Source organism: Gymnoscopelus braueri (assembly GCF_963280865.1).
Source record: "Gymnoscopelus braueri genome assembly, chromosome: 1".
Classification (NCBI taxonomy): Eukaryota; Metazoa; Chordata; class Actinopteri; order Myctophiformes; family Myctophidae; genus Gymnoscopelus; species Gymnoscopelus braueri.
In genome coordinates, this window is record NC_137603.1 from 42476748 (window position 1) to 42498875 (window position 22128).

A 22128-nucleotide genomic window follows, 5' to 3' on the forward strand; every position below is an offset into this window, starting at 1 on the left:
TCTCGCCTGGCTGCCAAAGACGCAGATCTGCGTTCTATTTAAAAAAAAGGAGATATGATATATCAAAGATTTAAACTCCTATCCACTTCATTGTTAACTTAAAACTTAAAAAATCTGTATCTCGGCTCCTGAGAAAAAAAAATTTCAATGAAAAATCTCTGGCAGTCTACAGCTAAAAATCTGAAATAATTCTGGCAGGAAATGAGTTAAGAACTGGATTCAAATTAAACACAGGTTAGTTAAAGTTACAATCTGTAAGTGTTATGTCTCTCCTGACGGAGAGATGTAACTGCGACAATGTCCGAACTACAATAAAGATGGCGGCACAACTGGCATGAACTGGTGTCGTTATTTCTAAACTGGTGTTGTTATTGTTAAACTGCTGTCATTAACTAGTATTGTTACTGTAAGGATACAATTGCATGTTTTGTAGCTTCCTCGATATTCTCCAGCAGGTAAATGTCCAACAGAGCCTGATGATCAGAGGGGAACGCATGAAAACACATTTATTACACATATCAGCTACAAATATGTAAAGTGACACCAACATCTAATTAGGTTTAAGATTAGTAATTAGGTTACTGATGAACCATAATAAATGACATCATGTTAAAATAGGGTTAAATAATAATACTTTAAATAACCCATTACAAATTACATCAATACATTTAAATAAATTAAAACATCCACTATAAATGACAACACTATGCTCTATTTATGCTCTATTGCAAAAGCTCACATGTAAAGTAGGAGGTGGATATTGTCCTGTTCCACCTTCATCCCTCTTCCACAGCTCCACCAGATGTTCGCCAAATTCACCCACCAGACCATCGATCATCAGACAGTCTGAACACCACCTCCCCCTGAAGAACAAAACCACTTTGACTTAATCTACAATTTTAATTTTGCAACACATCCCTTTAAAAAAAGCTAATAGAGGATCTAGATGTAAAACGACATGGTTTGTGAATAATGGAAGAGCCACTCACTTAGCGAGTTTGCTGAGCTCCTCTCTACGGATGGTGTAATAGTTATTGATGACTGTGTGGCTGTAGAAAGGTCTGGAGATCTGAAGAGCATCATCACCTTGTGGAGAAGCACCATGACACATTAATTCATGATCAATTGTCTTGGTTCAATCAATACAATTTTTTTTTAACTTTGTTTATTGGGTTTTTCCACAGCAGGATTCAGCATTAAAGACATATGATGATATATACGACAGATTTTGAAAGCAGCATAAAATGACCTGATTACCAATTTACTAAAATATACAATAAATACAGAACTAATCTAACAATCATAGTATAATTGATTGTTACATTACTAATGTAAAGAAACAAGAACAAGTAACCAAGATACTGTAAATATGCATAGTAAGCTAAAATCAAGAAGGGATACGAGGGGAGGGGGTGATGTGGTGATAGTATTTTATTTATTTATCTAGCTTGAATTGTCCTTACTGGCTGTAGAGTGATGATACAACTGCACATGGTACTAAGCAATACATTTCTTTATTGAATAAATGCCCTTTGCAGTAGACAGAAATGTGCTTACCTGACCCCTCGGGCAGGAGACCAGTACGACAGAACCACAGAACCACTTGGGCATAATGGGAGATCAAACTGGAAACCATGTTTTTGTTCATCAGACCCACCAGACCTACACAATTGTAAATATGATTAGATACACAACACAATCATTAATACACACACCGTTGGTTAAATACACAACTTGTACGTAAATATACACATCCAGTGGTTAGATACAGGATACACCTATGAGGGCTGCTCAAAAAAACAAGTTCAGCTGTGAGGGCAGTGCCTGGACCTGGTGGTCAATCAGAGAAAGTTTACTTTGAAAGCATTCAAATTAGTGTGCCGATTTCATCTATTTTCTCCTAAGTCATTTTGTTAACCAGAACCCGTTTACTGGGATATGTGTGCATTTTCTTGATTGCAAACAGTCAATCAGGCCTTTAATAAATACGTCGCAGTTACACTGGAGGAGAAAACCACCGCTTGCTGTGGTAAAATGGTTTCTATACCATGCGAATGCTCCTTCACACATCTATTACAGAATTGACAGGAGAATATATATATATATATATATATATATACACGTATGTATATATTATATTTAAAAAACATTCCTGTGACACCATACCCTCCATGTTCACCCGATCGTACCCTGTGGGATGGCTTTTCGATTCCCCCCAAAAATCTAAATTAAGCTGAATGGAAAAACCATACATAATAATATGACAGCAGAACTTAGAAACTTCACAGTTGAAGACATCCAGCATCGTTTATGAAAGTGGCAGGCATGTAGGAACAAATGCATATCATCTGGGGTAATTACTTTGAAGGAATATTCTTAAATAAATGCTACACCTTCAAACTCTAGGATCAGCCCTCAAATGTGTGTGTACCTCTCTGTGTGAGCTCGTGAGCTTCATGAAGCAGACATTGGAAGATAGTGCTGAGGTTTCCAAGTAGCCTCTGGCTGTGCTGGAGAAGCTGCAGGGTCTGTGGGTCAGTGAAGTTTGATGAGCTGTCAAACAGTGGAGCACCTGAGGAACACACAAACACCCCTTGAGTTACATGCACTGGAGAGAACAAAGAGATGATGTTTATGAATTCTCCTTATTTGTAAAATCATAAAAAATGAAAGTTTTTAACTAAGCCATGATGGCTAACTAAATGCTATACATTTATTACATGGATTGAGGGCGATTGTACAGTTCTACAGTTTTTTCCCCAACAGCAGATCTGTTTATATTGCAATGAAAGCATATCCTTTTAAGTCAATAAATCTTTTCAATAAATATTGTCTGTCAAATTATTGATTTTGTTCATGAATACAAATATAGTGCTTTGCGACAGTCCTGCATCACCCTGTCAGGGTTCATTTTCCAATAATAACCAATTTAGTAGTACACATTATCTCTTACTTAAAATATGCTAAGACTTACAGATTCCGTCCAGTTCCTCTTTGGCAGAGACTACTTTATTCCAAGCCCACTCGAGTATGTAGCGTAGGTTCATGGCTGAGCCTGGTTGCTCTTCGGAAAGACAGACAGACAGAGAGGTTAGACTGATCTGGGGTCTGCATGGGGTAAGTATTTCAGTCAGATGCCATTAATGAAGATTCCAGCTCATAATGTTACTTAAAATGAGTTACAAAGTCAGTGGGTCTCCTTCACAAATGTCAGACTCAAGAAACGCATGCCTACACATGAATACCAGTCATTCATAAATTGTAAGCGCATACCTGTCTGAATTATTTGCCAGTTTAATTGCCCATTTAACACAATTAAAGGCATGTACTGTAGACTGAAGGATTGTGTGCAACAAGAGGAAAGCCTAGTTATACTGTGTACTATATGGAATATAGTTCTATATTTTGCATAGAAAATGATGCACATAATGCACGTAATGATATTAATGAGATTAACTGACTTGGACAGGTGGAAAACTATAGCTAAACTTTTGCAGAGTGCCCCATTATTTTACCGGGGTTACACACCATCTGATAGTTATAAGCCACTTTCAGACATGCACTGTATTATGGACCAAACAGAGTTCAAACGGATGAACGCAACATTCTGGATCAGTAGGATCGGACATGCAACGGATTTTATGCGGGCAAGTTCCTTGACTTAAGTCCCAGTAATGTCCGATTTGGCTCAAACTGCTCTATATCTGAATGCACCCAGTGATATGTCCAGTGAATTTACATTCAGCGAATGGCCGTGTTGATTACACTTCCATTGTCGACGAGGGGAGCCTCCCCTCCTCCCGCGGTGTTTGGAGAGAGATACAGTAGTTAACTAAATCCATGCACTTTTTTTTATTTACGTTTGAGTTATTAAATATTCACCGATCAAACTTCCATGAAATGGCTCATTAAAGCGAAACAAAACATGAAAGTCTCTTTAGTAATTGTAGACAGAGAGCTACACGTGCACTTGTCTGTACATAAAGACCAATGTTATTTTTCCAGTTCGTAGGACGGGCGGCTCGTTTGGTCGTAGCGTAAAAGTAAAGAAAAGTATTGGATTTGATTACTCAGAACTCCCTCACGCTGTTATATTTAAGTGGGAGTAGCTACTAGCTAATGTGTGCGTCTACTACCCAGACCCCAACCCTCACCTTATCAAACGGAGTATTTACCTTTATTTGTGTGAATGCATCTTGAACGGACAGTCTCCTGTTGCATGCTACATATGTGAAAGGCCAACACCGGACAATGTCCCGACCTGATTACCAGGACATTTTCCAATGTTTATGTCTGAAAGTGGCTATACATGAATGTTGTCTTGTCAGACATGAAATAATGACTCATGTAACCTACTAGACCAGTACATTAATCCCACTAGTGTTTCAGTAGTGCAAGCATAAAAAAATACAGCTTGCAGTGACAGCGCGCTCAAGCATGGATGTACACTCCAAGCTGGTTGAAAAGGTTAGAATAAAGATACAAGGATTCGACAGTGATGCCACTGTCATGTGACATTGCGACACAAGTGTTTCAGACTCAACGGCTATGCAGCGGCGTATCAAACACAGTCAGTGTGGCGTGTGCACTGCTATGGTTGAAGCAGAGTGTTATACCTCACTGAAATGAATAGAATATAATAATGACATTGAAAATCAAACAAACCACAGTTTGCTTTGAAAAATGGAAAACAATTATGTCAAGTATACTGTCACTCGTGGTCAATGGGCTAAATATGCCAGACCACCAGTATGGTCCTTATGTCACAAACAGGCTTAGAAATGCGTGTTTCTATGTGTACCCCTGAGCTTGTAAGTGTGTGTCGGCTAACCTTCTGCCGTCCACTGTTTAATACAACCAGTAATCAGTCCAAGAGAGCTGGTCTCCACCGCTGTAGACAAGATGGCATCCAACTGCTCTTCCTAACAGGGAACACAAAGTCATAATTGGAGGGTTGATATGAAACTATGCACACTAACTATATTGTGTAGTTGTACACAAGTATGGTGTGGCTATAATGAGTTATGTTAATCAGCTGTATGAATGTGCGTGTGTGTGTGTGTGTGCGCGCTCGTGCGTGTGTGGGTATACCTGAGAGAAGCTGTGTGTATGTGTGTGTGAGATAGAGATGCGCGGATGGGCATTTTTTTCACCCTAATCCACACGTACACATTCATTATCCATCCGCCATCAAACCGCATTAATTATATTATCCTATTTATAGATCTGCACCGACCGCATGTCAAATAATTATTATTTCCCTGACGTTAGTTTCCTTAGTTGTGAAATCACAGAAATGCATTGTTTAACGAATGATTGGGACTTCCCCGTCTTTTCTTCCTTCTCCTTTTTCCGTGCAGTGCTTACCTACTTTTCATAACAAAATGCCTCAAATCTTGAATGCAATGTCCGATTGCCGTGAAAGGCCTAAGAATAAATGGTACCCTTTTCACATTGGCCTATCATAGCGCCACCAGGAGGCCACAATAACGTACCTGACCTGGCGGAGACCTGTGCTCCGAGGAGCACTTTATCTAGTTTTATTATGTTTTCAGTCCTCCGTTAAGTTTCTCTCTCACTATAGCAGCGTTTGCGTCCACTGTTGTCGTTTTGAAGTGGAAGGACCCCTTGCCGGGAAAACACGTGTAGTAGGCGGACAATTTGTGCCTGATGGAAAATTACGTAATATTAAAATACTACAAACGCACGCACGCCGAGATTTCATGCTTTTTAAAAGCCGTTCTAGGCCTATAGATAGATTATTTCCGGCATTATTTCACCCACGGTTTATCCAATATTAATTAAGAATTATATTTCATTGACCCAAATCTGCAATAGTGTGTACACCTGTGAGAAGCTGTGTGTGTGTGTGTGTGTACCTGAGAGGATGGCTGTGTATCAGCCAGGTGTGATCCAAGCAGTCCAGACCTGAGGCAGAGAGAGTAACTACTGGAGATGACGTCACTCGAACACGGAGCAGCTTTCTTTAAAAAACTTAGGGTCTGAAATACAACAGAAACACATTATAATGATAATGAAAGAAAATCAACATCAAACATCACTCACCCAGAAAACTTAGGTTAGGATTTAGAAGGCGTTTTTAGAATTGGCCTCAGGTCTAAATGGGTTATACAACATGGCACCTTGTACCTTGGCTACTTTAACTTGAATGAATGAATGAATGAATTTAACTAGAACTCAGCTGACAGGTCAGAAAGGGCCCACAACAAAATACGATCTGTGGACAGACACGAGTGCTTGCTAAAACTACTAGGCTTGGGCATAATGGTATACCAACAGGGTATTTAGAAATCCTGATGGTATGATCTTCTTCACTCTTTCTAAAAAACCCAGTGTGAAGTGGGCGGTGTTGATTTTTGGAAGTGCATAATCCTATTTATAGGTTATTAATGTCATCATGTGTCTCGCTAGCCAATCACAGTGCTGAATAGAGTCAGCCAATAGAGTCAGCCAATCACAGTACAGGAAAGTGGGCCAATCACAGTGCAGGAAACTAATACTAATGAGGTGTCCCAACCCCACTTATAGGGGCGGCTACACCGCCCAAAAACTGATATGGAGATTCTGTATTAAACGATGTATTGGTATTGTAGTGCACAGCATGCACCATCGGAAGGCAGTTTGAGATGAGCTGAGGAATATGATGACCTGGGGATAAATGCTTTTGCTAATTTTTTATTGGTATTTTCAGTGTGCCGCGACCACCACACAACATCATCTCCGTTCAGCACACTGATGTGGCATTATTCGCGACGGCAAAAAGTGTCCAAATTGTGGTTATATTTACAATTTCTTCTTTTTTTTTACACAAATACACAACATACCCTGGTACAAAGTCAGGAAGGTATGAAAAAAATCACACCCAGTGTGAAGTGGGCGGTATGGTCACAGTGGTCATCACAGTGATGGAAGTTCACTTAAAGAAAAGTAATATTGTGGACCAACCATTGTGCAGTGTCCTATTTATACGGCTATGCACATGTGTCATGTTTCACTAGCCAATCACAGTCCTGAATAGACTGTGATTGGCCAATCACGGTGCAGGGTTAGGGGGGTACACTGGTGGCCAATCACAGCGCAGGGTTGGGGGGGTGCAATTTACAAACCTCACATATAGGGGCAGTTTCACCGCCCAAAAATGTATACCGCACAAGCCAATTACAACACCATTCATTTAGATTCAAGAGACTTACTTCCTTCTGGTAACCAGAACAGGTTAAGTGAACAATTCCAGAGTTGAACAGACAGGTAGCATCTGGAATACACAAGAAATTCATACCAGGATTAACAGGAAAACATACCAGGACATTTGCATTAAACAAAGAAACCCTACCATTTTAACCATTTGTGAGAGAGAAATATAACGTACAGTATATGCATGAGAATGACAGAAATTCAAAGTGATCTACTGGCAGAGAATAGCATGTATGCATATTACAAAAGCATTCTCATCATTTGAATTTCTGTATTCAGACACACACACCTGTCCTTACCAAAGTTGTAAGTAGTGGGGTTAAAGAACTGTTCAGGAGGTGGACATGTGAACGGCAGACCCCTGCTGAGGCTGCGGTCATGAACCAGTACGTCCAGCAGGGGGCGAGATGACACCATCTCTACTGCTGGGTCCAGAGACCATACAGCCAGGTAGGGACAGCTGCGCAGAGACTCCCCCGACCTGTCACACAATACCAACACACACAGATTATAATGCTATTTGATCAGACAGGAAGTCAGAAGGTTCCAGCTGCTGTTTCTTATGGTGGTTCCAGGTACCTCAGAGAGTCGGGCATCTGTGCGTGGTACCAGCGGTTGATGTCAAACACCCCGATGTAGGTGGAGGGGTTCCCCTGACCATAGGGCTTACACTGCCAGGTGAACATAGACACACTGGTGTCTGGCGACGCCGCTGGACACACAAAGACAGAAACATTTTATTTTTTATACAATTTACTAAAAGGTTAGACGGCCAAGAGATTTCAAGAGAATGGAAAATGGACTTGATGCAGACCGTTTTTATTTTGCTTAGCTATATTTTTGCTACAGATACAGTAGGTAGATTAAATACTTTATTGGCAACAGTTTAAAGCACAGTATAACCAATTTAAAAGGGCCAAAATTGTGGGCCATTTTAAAACGAACAAACCGTGGGATATTGCTTTACTATATGATAGATCATCACATTATCTCACACAGGCTAACCTTCGTTCATGCTGTCATCTCGGTCGGGATGAGGTCTGAACTTCTCAATGGTCTGACAGCTCAGCAGGCGGCTGTTTGATGTCTGGACTCTGAGAGGGAATGAGGTTCCACTCAGATCCTGACTGAACCGCTCATCACAATACTCCAGACCCTGGAGGAGAGATGGACAGCGGGAGACAAAATACAGGAAGACAACAGCCAGATGTGTCAGAGTTGTCCACGAAATCTAATTGGAATATATACAATCTGTTGGACATAGTGTCTTTGTTGTGTAAAAACACAACACCTCCTCTTACTTTCACTAACAAATGTAAATAAAACCAGGTCCCTATAGATAAAAGGAGTTCTACTGACCTCATAGAGGATCCTTCCGGAAGATAGACACTTGCGTTCACTGAAGGCTAACTGCAGTAAGTGAAGGCTCAATACATCTCCCTCCCTGGAAGGAAAGAAAAAAAGCTTAAAGGAAAACTCAGTCTCAATAATGCAGATTTACCAAAAGGCCTAGTCATTACACATCTATTCTATTCCACCATTGGTCATACGCAACAGTGTTGATTAAAACAGAACTTGTTAATAGGGATGTCAAGGTATGCAGTGTTACCGGTGTTACATGGTGTGCAGGCACACACACAAGTACGTTACTTGCACAGTTTTATAATTATTTTTAACACATTGAATGCCAATCGCGTAGATCTACGCAAACCTATTTAAAGCCGCAGCGTGCCAATCGCGTAGATCTACGCGAACCGCCGGTTCGCGTTGAGTTGATTTCACCCCAGGTGCACTTTCGGAATTTTTTTATCCATTTCCGGTTTGAAAACCGGAAACAGAATTATTTGGGATCCGGTTTTGCCGATCGCGTCGGCCCTCGTTCTAATGACGAAACTGAAACAGATTTTTCTCCTTGTAGTTTTTTCTCCTCGCATATCACTGTTTAACGTAAACCGATCTAACTACAACCATGGAGCTCCGTTTGACACGTGGTTTTCACTGGTAGATTCAGTGAGATGTCGCCGATGTATACAGACAGTGCACAGCTCAATCTTAAGGATTTTAACAAGGTCTATGGCGACGTGAAAAAAACAAAAAAACAACAACACGTTGGCACTGGTGAGTACATTATGAGATTAACGTCTGGCATGGAATGTGTTAATAGACTATAAAATCACTTTATTTCATTTTCGTGTGGTACCCATGTTCTATGCCTCTGTCTCTGCACCTGGGCTGCGAGCTGCAGATTTCACTTACCGGGGGTTGCGGGGGGCTTCCAAAGTTAAGTTGAAAGCTGCATTGAACTCAGTACGACGAGCTTATAATTTCATGAGTACGAGTACTTTATTTTTTGACGCCTAAAGCCTTGTCAGTTTCGAAAGGTTTGGTTTCTGTTTCTGGATCATTGCCAGGCATGTCGAGTAGGACACCTACTGGTTGACAATATTAATGCAGGACGCCCGGCTCACAATTAATGAAAGCAATTAAAGTGGGCTATGCGGTGTTACCGGTGTTGACATGCATTTATTAATTGTTGGGAAATTCCCCACACCGTGACATCCCTACTTGTTAATGACTCACATGTCCTGAGCAGACTGGACAGCCCAGAGGTAGCAACAGTTCCTGGGATCGTTCTCTGGTTCCTGGAAGGTGAAGGCATGGACTGGCACCCTGCCTCCCTCTAGCTGGGCGTGATACCTGAACACACACACACAGAAGGTCACAACACATGTGATTGGCCCCAGTACAAATGCTTTCTATATTTCCTTTTTTTTTTCTTTTACACAAATTACAGTAGTACTCAAAATGAGAGAACTATCAGGTTTGTTTCAGATTTGACAACTGTTCATGTCAATGGTAATTCACTAAACTGATAAAATTGTTGATGTGTGGGAAGTAAGTCATTAAACACTTGAACCCTAGCATCCCTATTCCGGGGCTAACATAAATAGCACATCTGTTATTTATCCGTTTATATTGTGTTTCTGGGCCAGCGGTTTTGTCGATCCCCGAGACAAAATATACTGTATTAAAAGAAGAACACATAGAAATGTAGAGACTCACTCTCTCTTGAGGGTCTTCATGTTCCAAAGCTGCAGGTGTCCATCAGAGAAGCCCACAGCCAGCTGGTTGGTCCTAGGGATGTACTGCAAAGAGGAAGCTGCTGTACCAGTAGGGCCATTCAGCTGGAGACACAGGTGTTTTCCCTGCCTGCTGCTCACTTCCCTCAACCTGGGGATCTCTGCTGGTGACTTTGGCACCACCTCCAGGTCTGTTAAAGAGAACACAGAGACGTGGTCATACTCGGCAACAATGGGCGCGCTAGTATCCTTACCACTGGTGGAGCGTAACTTTATAATTTACTTATTCTGACTAGAGGAATAACAGTGGCTCTGTTCCACTATCTGAGGAGGATCAACTTTACCCAATTCATGTACTGTATCATGTAGATTAAGTATGCTACTTGTATGGTATGCACATGTACTCTTCATGCCTATTGCATATCTCTGCCCAGCTCATCATTGATTGCATATTTATTATTAGCAAATCTTTTTGAGCTCCAGTGGAAGGTAATGTGTATAAAGTCGGAAATATCAAGTAGGAACTTTCCACATCCGACTTTGTTTTGAATGCAGCATGATGTTTACAGAGACATGGAGTGTGGTGGCATAGTGGCGCACACTGGGGGTTTTAGGAAAATAGCACACTGTGTCCCACACACACAAACTCCTCACCTGAAGCCTCAAGTTCACTCTGACTGCACGACAGGTCATCGAGACAGAGGTCGACCAGCAGAACATGGCCTAGATCCGTTACCACGGCAGCTATGCCAAAGAACCAGCGTAGGCTCTGGTGGAGGTGCTGGGTGGATACGTTGGCTCCACCATAACTCACCAATGGCTCAATGGCTTCAATCTGAACAACAACATGACACAGTAAGACAATTGACAAAATGATGGACTGGCTTCATTCAACTATTCTTAGCTCGGGACCTAAAAAGTATAGGTGTGTAAAATTAAAGGGATATTTCACTTTCAAAAAAACTTTTGGTAATTTTATCATCTACTCAGGCCTTTGTGAGCCCCCCTGACCGTTTTTAAGTTGCTTGATTCATTATTTATATATTTGATATTCATTTTATCAGACACGCCCCCTTCCTATACAAACCCATTGTAACTTCAAACTTCATTTTAACCATGTTAGATTAATCAAAAACACCCGTCCTTGGTTCTGGTGACTCATCCTGCCCTCCTAATGCGTGAGGGGGCCGTGTTTTTTCAATTACTTTTTTCATTTATTTTTAATATATTTTTTGGAAAATGAAAAAAATTAAATACAATAAAAATTTTAAATAAAATAAATGAAAAAAGTAATCGGAAAAACACGGCCCCCTCACGCATTAGGAGGGCAGGGTGCGTCACCAGAACCAAGGACGGGTGTTTTTGATGAATCTAACATGGTTAAAATGGAGTTTGAAGTTACAATGGGTTTGTACAGGAAGGGGGCGTGTCTGATAAAATGAATATCAAATATATAAATAATGAATCAAGCAACTTAAAAACTGTCTGGGGGGCTCACAAAGGCCTGAGTAGATGATAAAATGACCAAAAGTTTTTTTGAAAGTGAAATATCCCTTTAATATGTCCAAAGATATGATTAAAAAGTATATTTTGGATAATTATGAATAGTATACAAAACAGAGGTATCAGAAAGAGCTCCATCCAATTACCCTGCCTGGTATCGCCACAGCTTTGACCACACGAGACAGACCCAAGTCATACAGACACAAGATGCTGCTCTCTGCTTCCTCCAAACCCACCAGCAGACCAAACCTGGAGAGGGATACATATCTATGGAATATCTTTCAGGAGCAACACAATCTGCTATTATCACAAGGGCTTTTTTGGTACATTGAAGCTTCTGGAGCTAATTTTGATTTGAATAACAATTGTTTAAAATGTGCTTTATAGATACAGTTTGACTTGAAACATCCACACTCTTAAGTTTCATTTTCACGTCACCAGGCACTTAAGGCTTTCATGGCCAGAGGTGCTTCTGTTTGTGACGTCATGCACATGGCAGCATGGTCTACTTTTGAGGGGTCAAACATGCAGGTAAACCTTGCTCTAGACAGCTTCGCCTGCCCATGCTGCAAACATGTAAAATATATCAAAACTTAGTGAAACAATTACGTATGCCGAAAAGCATTACCGACCTCTTTTGCCAGCTGAAATCCCTGGCAGCCAGGACGCGAGGCGGGTGTTCACCTCCACCACTGAAGCAGTAAGCAGACAGACGCTCCCCAGTCACAGCATGAACCACCTCCAGCTGAGGGCCACAGGCCAGCCAGGCCATCCCGCTGCGACCTGCAAACACAGAGACACCGAAGACGTGTTTGCATGTATGCATGTAGACCCACCCACCAACTTTTGTGATAATTGTTTAGACATGAATCATGTAACCTGAAACAACCATGCTAAAACTGAAAATGCCAATTTAAATCTGAAGGAATTATGTCATTGGTGTCACTTGAACCAGAGATCAATATACTAAATAAGTTGTTAGTCATAAAACGGATGAAGTGACGTTAGCTTACCAACACTGAAGCGTCCCTGCAGCACAGCGTCAAGAGTGATTTCATCCTCTCCCAAAGCATCAATGGTCACTTGTGGGAAAGGCAGCAGACTGCTGGTGACCTGGGCGGTAAGGTCACGCATCTTCTCACTGCATACAGAAGACATGTGTCACAGACAGTTATAAACATCACTGCATTCACGCAATAAGTGTCACGCATCAGACACATAGCATAGCGCAGCACTCGGTGCCGCACTATGAGCTTGTATATCTGCTATTTTTGAATAGCCAAAGCTAGGTGGATAAAATGATTGTGACACTATGTTAACACATTTTGCTGGGGACCCCCTGGTACGGTGGTACCCCCTCAAGGACCACTGGTGATCCCCGGACCAATGGTTGACAACCACTGAGCTATTGGATAGCAGTGTGTCTCTGGAAGTACAGTGTCTAATTAGCAGCAGTTCTCTCTTTTTTTTCTTGGGAGATTTTAAAACCAATATTTCATTAGCAACAGTCTGCAGTACAACAAGTTTACCTTTCAAGTAGTGACATTTGCGTAATATAACAAAGCCGGTCTGAATTTAAAAAAAACTTAACAATTTCATGCCCATGGCTTTTATGTCCCATCCCAGTCTCTGAGGGAAACCGGTCTATGAAAACAACCCAACATGCCACCTCTTCTATCCAAATCTAGAAGTTCTTTGCAGGCTTTATCTGCTGGGCTTTCCTGGGTCCGACTGCCAGACAATAGCTGCCTTTCAGCTCTGTTGCAGCCCAGTTGTCAGCAGTTTGAACTCAGTTCCCACTTGTAACAGCTGCTAACATATCTGTCCGCAGTATGTGGGCCAGCTTTCGCTGGGTTGGTTAAATGGTTAAACCTCTTATGTTACTGTTTACTCTCCAATGACCCGACATTGAACTACATAAGAGACTAGAGTGGCCTCTATCTTGCAGGGTATACTCAATACTAGATTCCTATATCATCATGATGATAACAATAAAAACATATAGGCCTATAAGATCTAATTGACTGTTCATCTTCCACAGATATGAAGATACGATTGGGGTGGTTTATGTTAAGCTAAGGGGCTGTTTAGTTTGACTTAATGCAGTCTGGCTGCCTGGTTTGACACTAATGTTAAACATGCAAGGCCAACTAAACCTCAAGCACTGCCCCCTACCACCACACTGCGAAACTACACCAAGGATTCAAGTAGAAATACCGCGCGCTCAGGCACGTGTCATGACTTGCACATGTTGACATACATACACTGTCAGTCAATGGATGCGATGCACGATCATAATAATACAATCCTTCACTGACGTAGTCACGTAAACAGAAATACAATTATTGACTATTACAACAAACCCACACAAAAAAACAATGTCTCTCGTATACGATTCTACATACTGTATATCTCGTCTAACTAGTCTCCCACACAAACATATCAGCTATACATCCAAGATAGTAAGTTAGCTCATGACATCATAGACGCTTGGTGAGGTGTGTGTTAAGAGGCCGTGGGGTGTGTGTGTTATGAGGCCATATGATGATGTTAACAGACAGAATGTGACATTAGTTTGTTAACTCTCACCGTTTTAGACAATTGCCCAAATAAATTATTGGTTGAACGTGATGCAATTACTGTAAAAACATGCTTTAAATGTACAGCTCAATTTACCACTTCTTTGCTATTCCATTTAGTTGATTTGAGTGTTTACATGTCAATGCAGGTTGTACTAATCCAGTGCTCTTTTCCACCACGTCACATTATGATCAGAAGTCATCCTAGGTAGTTGGAGCGATCTGCCAACATTACGATACAACGACACAGTCTGTCAGTGACGTGTGTGGTTTGTATCACAGTTAGTGGTCCTCTAAGTGGATTCTAGGGACTCTCTGGGTTTCTTTAGGGGGTTCTAAATGGACCCTTTACAAGTCTGTAACTCGGAACAGTATACAAATGGAACCAAATGGACCCTAACGGCTCCATTTGATTCCATTTATATACTGTCAGAGTTAAGGGGAGACCTTGAAATGTTGTTGTATTAGTCTCTGCCAATACACAACATTTATGTCCGTTGGTTGGAGTAACAATCCAAACAAACTGTCTTGTACAGTAAAGGTCATGTGGGATTACCGTGACACAGATACATGTGAAGAACCACCGTTTTTTCATCGACTTGTTTGTATAGTACGATAACCGACAGTTCAGCGAGAAGACTGAACGCTACAGTCCACTTATGGCTGGACATCTTACAGATGAATCATGGGAACCACAGGAATTCACATAGAACTGTTGTGTGTTAGCAATTGATGCTAAGCTAACCAAACAACCGGGCTAACCGTTAGCAGCCAGCCAGCAACTGCTAAGTTTCCAAGTTAATGTTGATGTTAGCAAGTGTAACATTGACGCTGTAGTTTGTGTGTGACATTACTGTTGTTACCGTCTGTCTGCTGTTGTTGGACAACACTTGACACGAGAATAAGCTGCCGTTAGGGAACATTCGTAGCATTGGTTGGCGTTAGTTGAACTTCATGCTAATGTGCAGTGTTGCCATGTCCGCTTGTTATAAGCGACTTTGGTATTCTTTTTTCTGAAAGTTGCATGTAAATATTGGTGGTTGTGGTTTTTGTTGGTCTCGTTTCTAAAGTGTTCTTGCTTATTTGAGCTTTGCTTCCAAATGTTTTTTATTATTATTGAACCAGTGGTTCTCAAATATTTTCATAAACGTGTTTTGTGCCCTGGGGAGCATTTGTGTTGTTAGAATGTTTGAAAAATATTCCAAATATCTATTCCATAGATCTCTAAGCTCACAACGCTGAGCTTGATGGCATGTGGGTTTAAAAGTGCTCATGTGGCCTAAGTTGCTTCTTTCGGGCTTGTTTTCCTAGACCTGGTTGCTTATTTCTCTCACAAAATCTGGCAACGCTGATGCTAATGTGATGCAATGTGCGGCTAGCTAGCTGAAGTTACCGCTAGCTGCTGGACATTACCTGTCTCGTCTGTCTGCAGACGTTGGACCGACGGCTTCTATCAGAGCCACCCGTGTTCTTTCTTCCCTTTATGACTTTTCCGACTCCTCCACTTCACTGTCATGCTCCGTTTATGAACACAAAAAGGGCTCTCCCTACCTAGTTGATCTCCAGCGCCATTTCCGCGTAGTGTAAATGCTTGCTGCTCCGTAAGACGCACTTGTTTCAAAGTCCCGCTAACGTTACGCTAGGTCAAAGGCAAGCAGGGATCCAAACAACGCGAGAGTGTGGGCTCCTTGTCTTCTTCTTCTTCTTCTCTGAGTTTTAATGGCGGGTTTGCAACCAACGTGTCTATGTGTACACCGCCACCTACTGTACCGGAGTGTGTAACTATGGTAAATACTGTACAGTGGTTCTCAAAGTGAGGTCCGGGGGGGATTCCAGGGGGTCCCCAGCAAAAGTGGTTAATGTAGCATCACAATCATTTTAACCACTTTATCCATTGATACATTGTCTGTTCAAAAATAGCAGATCTACACAAGATATTTGAAAATGTTTGGAAACCTTTTAATAATTTTGATTTTTTTTTTAACACAAATCTTCTCTGGGGGGTTCCTGGCATAAAACCTTTGGGGGTTGATGGGGGTCCGCGCCAAAATGTATATCAATTTTGGGGTCCTTGGCACGAAAAGGTTTGAGAACCACTGCTGTATGGGCATATAGTTCTTCAGGTTACATTCTAGTTCACTTCAACCACAATTGAAGAGAAAAACTAAATAAAAAATGAAAATAAAGTAATTTAAACATATATCTTATTAGCCCTGTGGCATTAAGAAAATTGTATGTATGTATTATTCTTCTGTCATTATACCCCATCCCCCTAATATCCCTTCTAAACTGCATGGTCTCTCTAAAACAGTCATGTAACCTGTCATATAAGACTGCTTATCTCTCATTTTTAGACTCATGTTCATATTTCCTACACCTCAATAGCACGTGCTCCACACCACACTCCTCACACAAATCGGATTCACTTCTCGCCATTAAGAACAGAATTGATCTTAGTCCTGTGTGTCCTAGTTTCAACCTTGTCAGCACCGCCTCCTCTCTTCTATACTTTCCATTAAAATATTTTACCTGTATTGAGTTTTGTAGCCTATAGAGTACTACTAAGTAGGGTCTTCTTTTGGTACCAGGGCTTCTTGTCTTCATCTTTTTCTTTGGGTTACTGGCGGACTGATGCTTTACAGGAACGCACGGTCACCTCTTGGGGACTCGATCACTACAAGACCAGGGGTCTTCAAAGTTTTTCAGCCCAAGGACCCCTTAGCTGAGAGAGAGATGAAACAGGGACCCCCACTACACTACATATTGTATAAAATTGTGTCGCAGATTATACATAGATAGCTTCATAGACTTGTTTGACAGCACTATCATCAGTGTACATTGTTGTTAGATACATGTTAATGTGTATTTCCAGACATTTAACCACTTTATACCGTCATTACTTGGTGAACTACTTGGTCTGCTCTTTTTTCCCTCTACACCAAACCTTGCATTATTGTAGATTGGCTATTTTTGGCTTAAGTTCTCCTCAGAATAGGAATGCAAGGGTTTAAGTGGTTCATGTAAAAATATCTTATCACACAAAGATTTGGCGGCCCCCCTGTAGTAACTCTGAGGAACCCCTAAGGGTCCCGGACCCCCTGTTGAAGACCCCTGCACTAGACCCTTTAGTATAGACCTTAAAATACAGATGGAGTTGTTTGGAACTTTCTTACTATAGTTGCTGTAAGACAGTCTTTATATCCCAGCCTTAATTTAAATACAAATGCTTTTTTATATATATATATAAATTGTTGTATATTCGATCATGAATCTCAGAATCTATATCTCAGTGGGCCACATACTCAAGATTTATTGAATCTAAACAGCAGCTATTACACCATTGTTGCTATTTAGACACCACTGAATGATTATTTACAAGTGGACAGTAACAAAGTAGGCTACATTTGCTTTAGTACTGTTATACTGAAGTAATGTACTGCATTACGTAATTCTTTGAATATATGACTTTACTTTAAGCAAGGGGACTTCAACGTTTGTCAGGCTGAGAGAAGCATGGACCCCCAAGTCAGTCTGATATGGTATATACAATATATATACACACGTTTTTATAGTTTTTAAAGTCTTCCATGCAGTTTGATAAGAGAATTTCAAAAGGTAGTTCACCTAACCAATTTGTTGTTGACCAATGACCATTGAGGAAGTATTCCACAGGTTTTTCTTTTAAGTGACCTATACTGTAGGTTGCCTCCAAGTGATACTGCACCTTTGATGGCTTCATAGATTTGTTGGACAGCACCGTCATCAGTGTTGTGCAAATGATTGAGTGGTTAAGAGTGCCCTGATATTGGGAGGTCCGTGTTCAATCCCCTGACCGGTCATACCAAAGACTATAAATATGGAACCCAATGCATGCCTCCCTGCTTGGCACTCAACATCCAAGGGTTGGATTGGGGGCAAGTCTCTACACCATACTAGTATTATGTCCAGGGGATGTACTTGTACATCATGGCTGGGGGATGCACTTGTGCATCACTTGTACATGTTACAGAAACAGGAGATGGAAGTTGGTTCCCAAAGATACTTATGTATATGCATTAGTTTCTTTACACATTTAAAATACAAATATGTTCATATCACACACAAAAATGGTGGCCCCTGTGTAGTAACTGAGGATCCCCTAGGCCCTGGGTGTCCGGAGTTAAGCATCACTTAGACATCAGCTTTTGATTTATAATTCTTATTCCCTTTCTAAAATGGCTCCGCCTCTTGTCTTGTCACATTTTTCAATCCAAATACTCCACTGCACTGCTCATCCCACAAATGCATGTTCCTTACAAATAGGGCACAATTTAAAAGGGAGATAACCAAGCTTTTCAACAGCATAAAAGTTATTGCCAATAAGTGATCCAACAGAGAAATAATCTACCCCAAACACAAATTCCCAAACTTTGTTTATATAGTTCCAGTTCCAGAGTAGGAAATCAACAAAATACATGTTTAAACACCATTTAATAAAAAAGTAAAACCCCACAAGAGTTTTTGATTGACATGATCAAAAAGATATATATATTTTTTAAACATTCATTGTACAAAACAAAGCAGAATGAGAATGCACTCAATAGAGTGCAGATTTCCACAGAGGCCTAATAATTAATTTTTAAGTTTGGCCTGGTGGTGGCACTAGATAGAGGTCATGGGGTCACCAAAACCAACTGGTTTCTTCCTCCTTTTGAGAGGATGAAACTTCAGAGAAATCTAGTCATTATTTTAAGACATGTTGGTCACATACAAGAGGTAATAAAGATAAAGTTAAAAACCGAAAATAATTACAAAAAACAGCACTGCATTGACCATTCTGAAACATTTAATGTTTTCATTTATTCCACGATAGTTCAAAGAAAGGAGTACGAGTCTCATTGGCTCAGTTGTGAGTGGCACCGGTTCGACCAGGACTTTCTGCTGACTTCCACCTGTTGCTGATATTTGGTTACGAACTGCGGTGTTGAAGTTTATGATTGGGTAGAGTTAATCAGATGCATACAATTACATCATTTTGAATTTATCATTTTTGTTTTGATATATATAAAAAAAGAAAAGTGTAATAAAAAAAATAATCGATGAAATTATACCAGCCTGAGGCTAAAACTCAATGCAGAAAACAGGTTGATATAAATTAAGAGTTGTAGCTTATGTGGCTCAGTCTATGATGGTGCAGGTCAGGGGTGCGGTCACTTCTGAATTCTGAAGTCTTGATCTCTTCATCTCCTGCTCGATTAGCCATTAGCTCGATTAGCAATTCTTCTCTTTCCCTGAGACGAGATGCACGTAAACAAACGTCACAAACTCATTTATGATCCAGTCTCTGGATGTAAACATACAGTTGAAACCTCAGCTCTTACCTGTTGCTTATTTGTCGACCTATTAGGAACTTCTCCTCTGCTGTTGCTATGGACACATCGTGCACTCCTGCTAAGGCATAGATGACTGCCTGCACAGGATGACAAAGGGTCGCAACACAACATACTGAGAAGACTTGTAGGAAATGCATGATGAGCATTTAAACCATTGTGTGCTGATGGCACAATTCTTCCCCCATAGACAGTGCCCAAGCTAGCATTTTACACTTATGTGTTGCCTTGGATTGAGACGCCGCCCCAGGACACTACAAAATAAATATACAAGTGGATGTACAGTATATGCTGCAATGTGAATGTATATGCTAGCCTCTGTGGGAGTGTACATATGTACATATTTCAACATATGTGTAATATTTATGTATCCATCTATACTGCTTCTATACACTGTGTATATAGTTTCAAGCTTAATTTAGCTTTTCTTAGTAAATCGTAACCGTTTCTATACATATATTATGCTTGAGCATAATGCTCCAACGTCATCAAGACAAACTCTTCGTATGTGAAAACATATCTGGTAATAAAAAAAATCACACCCAGTGTGAAGTGGGCGGTGTGGTCACAGTGGTCATCACAGTGATGGAAGTTCACTTAAAGAAAAGTAATATTGTGGACCAACCATTGTACACCCCTAACTTAAAAAAAACCATAAATGTGTTTTTTTTACTTAAAAAAACCCATAAATGTGTTTTTTTTAAGTGCATAGTCCTATTTATAGGGCTATGCACATGTGTCATGTTTCACTAGCCAATCACAGTGCAGGGTTAGGGGGGTACACTGGTGGCCAATCACAGCGCAGGGTTGGGGGGGTGCAATCGAATGTCGATGTCCAAACCTCACATTATAGGGGCGGTTTCACCGCCCAAAAATATTCCTAATTCTGATTACAGCACAGCTCCTCCATCAAATACATATCAACCACACAAAACTACAGCATAATAAAACCTTTTGTTCAAACCTGTGACCCTGTCAAAGGTGAACTCACCTCCGGTAGCAGCACGTCCAGGACAAAACGGACCTGTTCTATAGAGTTTTCACAGTTTACATTAGCCAGGCAGGGAGCGGTGACCGGGGCCGTGTCGAAGACCTCTTTCAGGTATCTGAAGACCTTTTCTACATGGTTGTCATCCTGCAGGTAGGTGGGCACAGGCATTTTCCTATTTTGAATGATGTTAAGAAATGAGTGCAGCCAGGTGGATCGCAGCTGTCCACTGATCACTGCCTGTGGAGAGAGGAGCTAGGCATGAGGGACAGTGATAGAGAGAAGACAAGCCGTACAGACCGTTTAGAGGGTGTTCATAATTTTTAGATGACTGCACACCTTTGACCTTGGCCTCATCACCATTCAAAATTAATACACATGACAGAAATGGCACTTTATCAAACTAAGTAAGTAAGCCACACAGGAACAGGTGGCGCCAATGTGGATCTCAGAGTCCAGCCTGTGACATCAGTCATCTATGACATTAGTCGGCTATAATGTATACGACATACAACTCCAAATTTGGCCAGGGTTAAATCACAAAAGAAAGTAAAACAATATTTCAAAATATGTCAGTATATCCATTTAATAAATCTATACTTCAGTCCATACCAGCAGTCTTTTCTCTACCATGCGTCTGTTAACAATGTAATAAACCAGCTTCTCATTGGCTCGGTTGTAGGCAGCACGGGTTCGATCAGGGAGACGCCTCTTAGACTGCCTTTTGACTTCCTCCTGCTTCTCCTCGGCACTCCTCCCCTCATGATCCTGAAACTCCTCCAGCTTCATCAGGTCACTGGAGATGGTTGGCGTCTCCCCAGAGCCCTGGAGGAAGGTCCTCCTCACTGGATAACCTGGACGAGCAGTAGAGACGAAGAGGACAGTGGTCAGGAGAGGGAAGGATTCATTCAGGGGGGCGGTGTACGAGCGAGGGAGGACAGTGTTCAGGAGGGGGGGGGGGGGGTTTGCAGGGATTTAAGTGTTCAGGAGTGAGGGGGGGGCGTGTTTGCAGGGATTTAAGTGTTCAGGAGAGGGAGGGACAATTTTGGAGAGAGGGAGATGTTCAGGACAGGAAGGAGGGAAGTGTTCAGAATACGCAGAAGTTGAGAAGTGTTGGAGAGGGAGAGGTGTTCAGGAGAGAGGGAGGTGTTCAGTACAGGGAGTTGTTGAGGAGAGGGAGGTAGGAGCAGATGCATGAGAAAAGCTGCTGTGCTTAATGTTCAACAACTTCCAAAATAGTAGCAACACACTGCAAAACTGCTACAAAATAGTAGCAACACACTGCAAAACTGCTGCAAATTTATGCAATCAACATTTAGATGGCTACCATTTGCAAGTGTCTGATATGGTGTCTGGTAAGCCAGATAGTTTTTTTGTGGCAAGCAAAACTATCA

General features: G+C 41.2%; 2 protein-coding genes across 6 annotated transcripts in view; both read right to left on the reverse strand.

Moving 5' to 3' along the window:
* Positions 1-15972, reverse strand: part of LOC308087421 (uncharacterized protein) — a 35789-nt gene extending 19817 nt beyond the window's left edge. Inside the window, exons 1-20 of one of the 5 annotated variants that reach the window (XM_080431255.1) lie at positions 15791-15972; positions 12812-12939; positions 12431-12581; positions 11945-12047; positions 10950-11130; positions 10279-10486; positions 9796-9912; positions 8575-8659; positions 8221-8371; positions 7795-7927; positions 7515-7696; positions 7215-7276; positions 5880-6002; positions 4832-4922; positions 2975-3064; positions 2432-2572; positions 1558-1662; positions 990-1086; positions 740-863; positions 417-473 (exon numbers count right to left, since the gene is read on the reverse strand). In XM_080431255.1, coding sequence (XP_080287381.1) covers positions 417-473; positions 740-863; positions 990-1086; positions 1558-1662; positions 2432-2572; positions 2975-3064; positions 4832-4922; positions 5880-6002; positions 7215-7276; positions 7515-7696; positions 7795-7927; positions 8221-8371; positions 8575-8659; positions 9796-9912; positions 10279-10486; positions 10950-11130; positions 11945-12047; positions 12431-12581; positions 12812-12932 — 2322 coding nt within the window. In that variant the 5' untranslated portion in view covers positions 12933-12939; positions 15791-15972. Of the gene's footprint in view, positions 1-416; positions 474-739; positions 864-989; positions 1087-1557; positions 1663-2431; positions 2573-2974; positions 3065-4831; positions 4923-5879; positions 6003-7214; positions 7277-7514; positions 7697-7794; positions 7928-8220; positions 8372-8574; positions 8660-9795; positions 9913-10278; positions 10487-10949; positions 11131-11944; positions 12048-12430; positions 12582-12811; positions 12940-15240; positions 15283-15770 lie in introns of those variants that run through there. The other 4 variants (XM_080431256.1, XM_080431257.1, XM_080431258.1 and 1 more) reach the window with 4 other exon arrangements.
* Positions 15973-18830: 2858 nt separating this feature from the next.
* LOC308084653 (uncharacterized protein) overlaps positions 18831-22128 on the reverse strand; it is a 36474-nt gene continuing 33176 nt past the window's right edge. Inside the window, exons 39-42 of the mRNA XM_080427436.1 lie at positions 21347-21588; positions 20738-20974; positions 19738-19826; positions 18831-19647 (exon numbers count right to left, since the gene is read on the reverse strand). Of these exons, the coding sequence (XP_080283562.1) occupies positions 19512-19647; positions 19738-19826; positions 20738-20974; positions 21347-21588 (704 nt within the window). The 3' untranslated portion in view covers positions 18831-19511. The remainder of the gene's footprint in view (positions 19648-19737; positions 19827-20737; positions 20975-21346; positions 21589-22128) is intronic.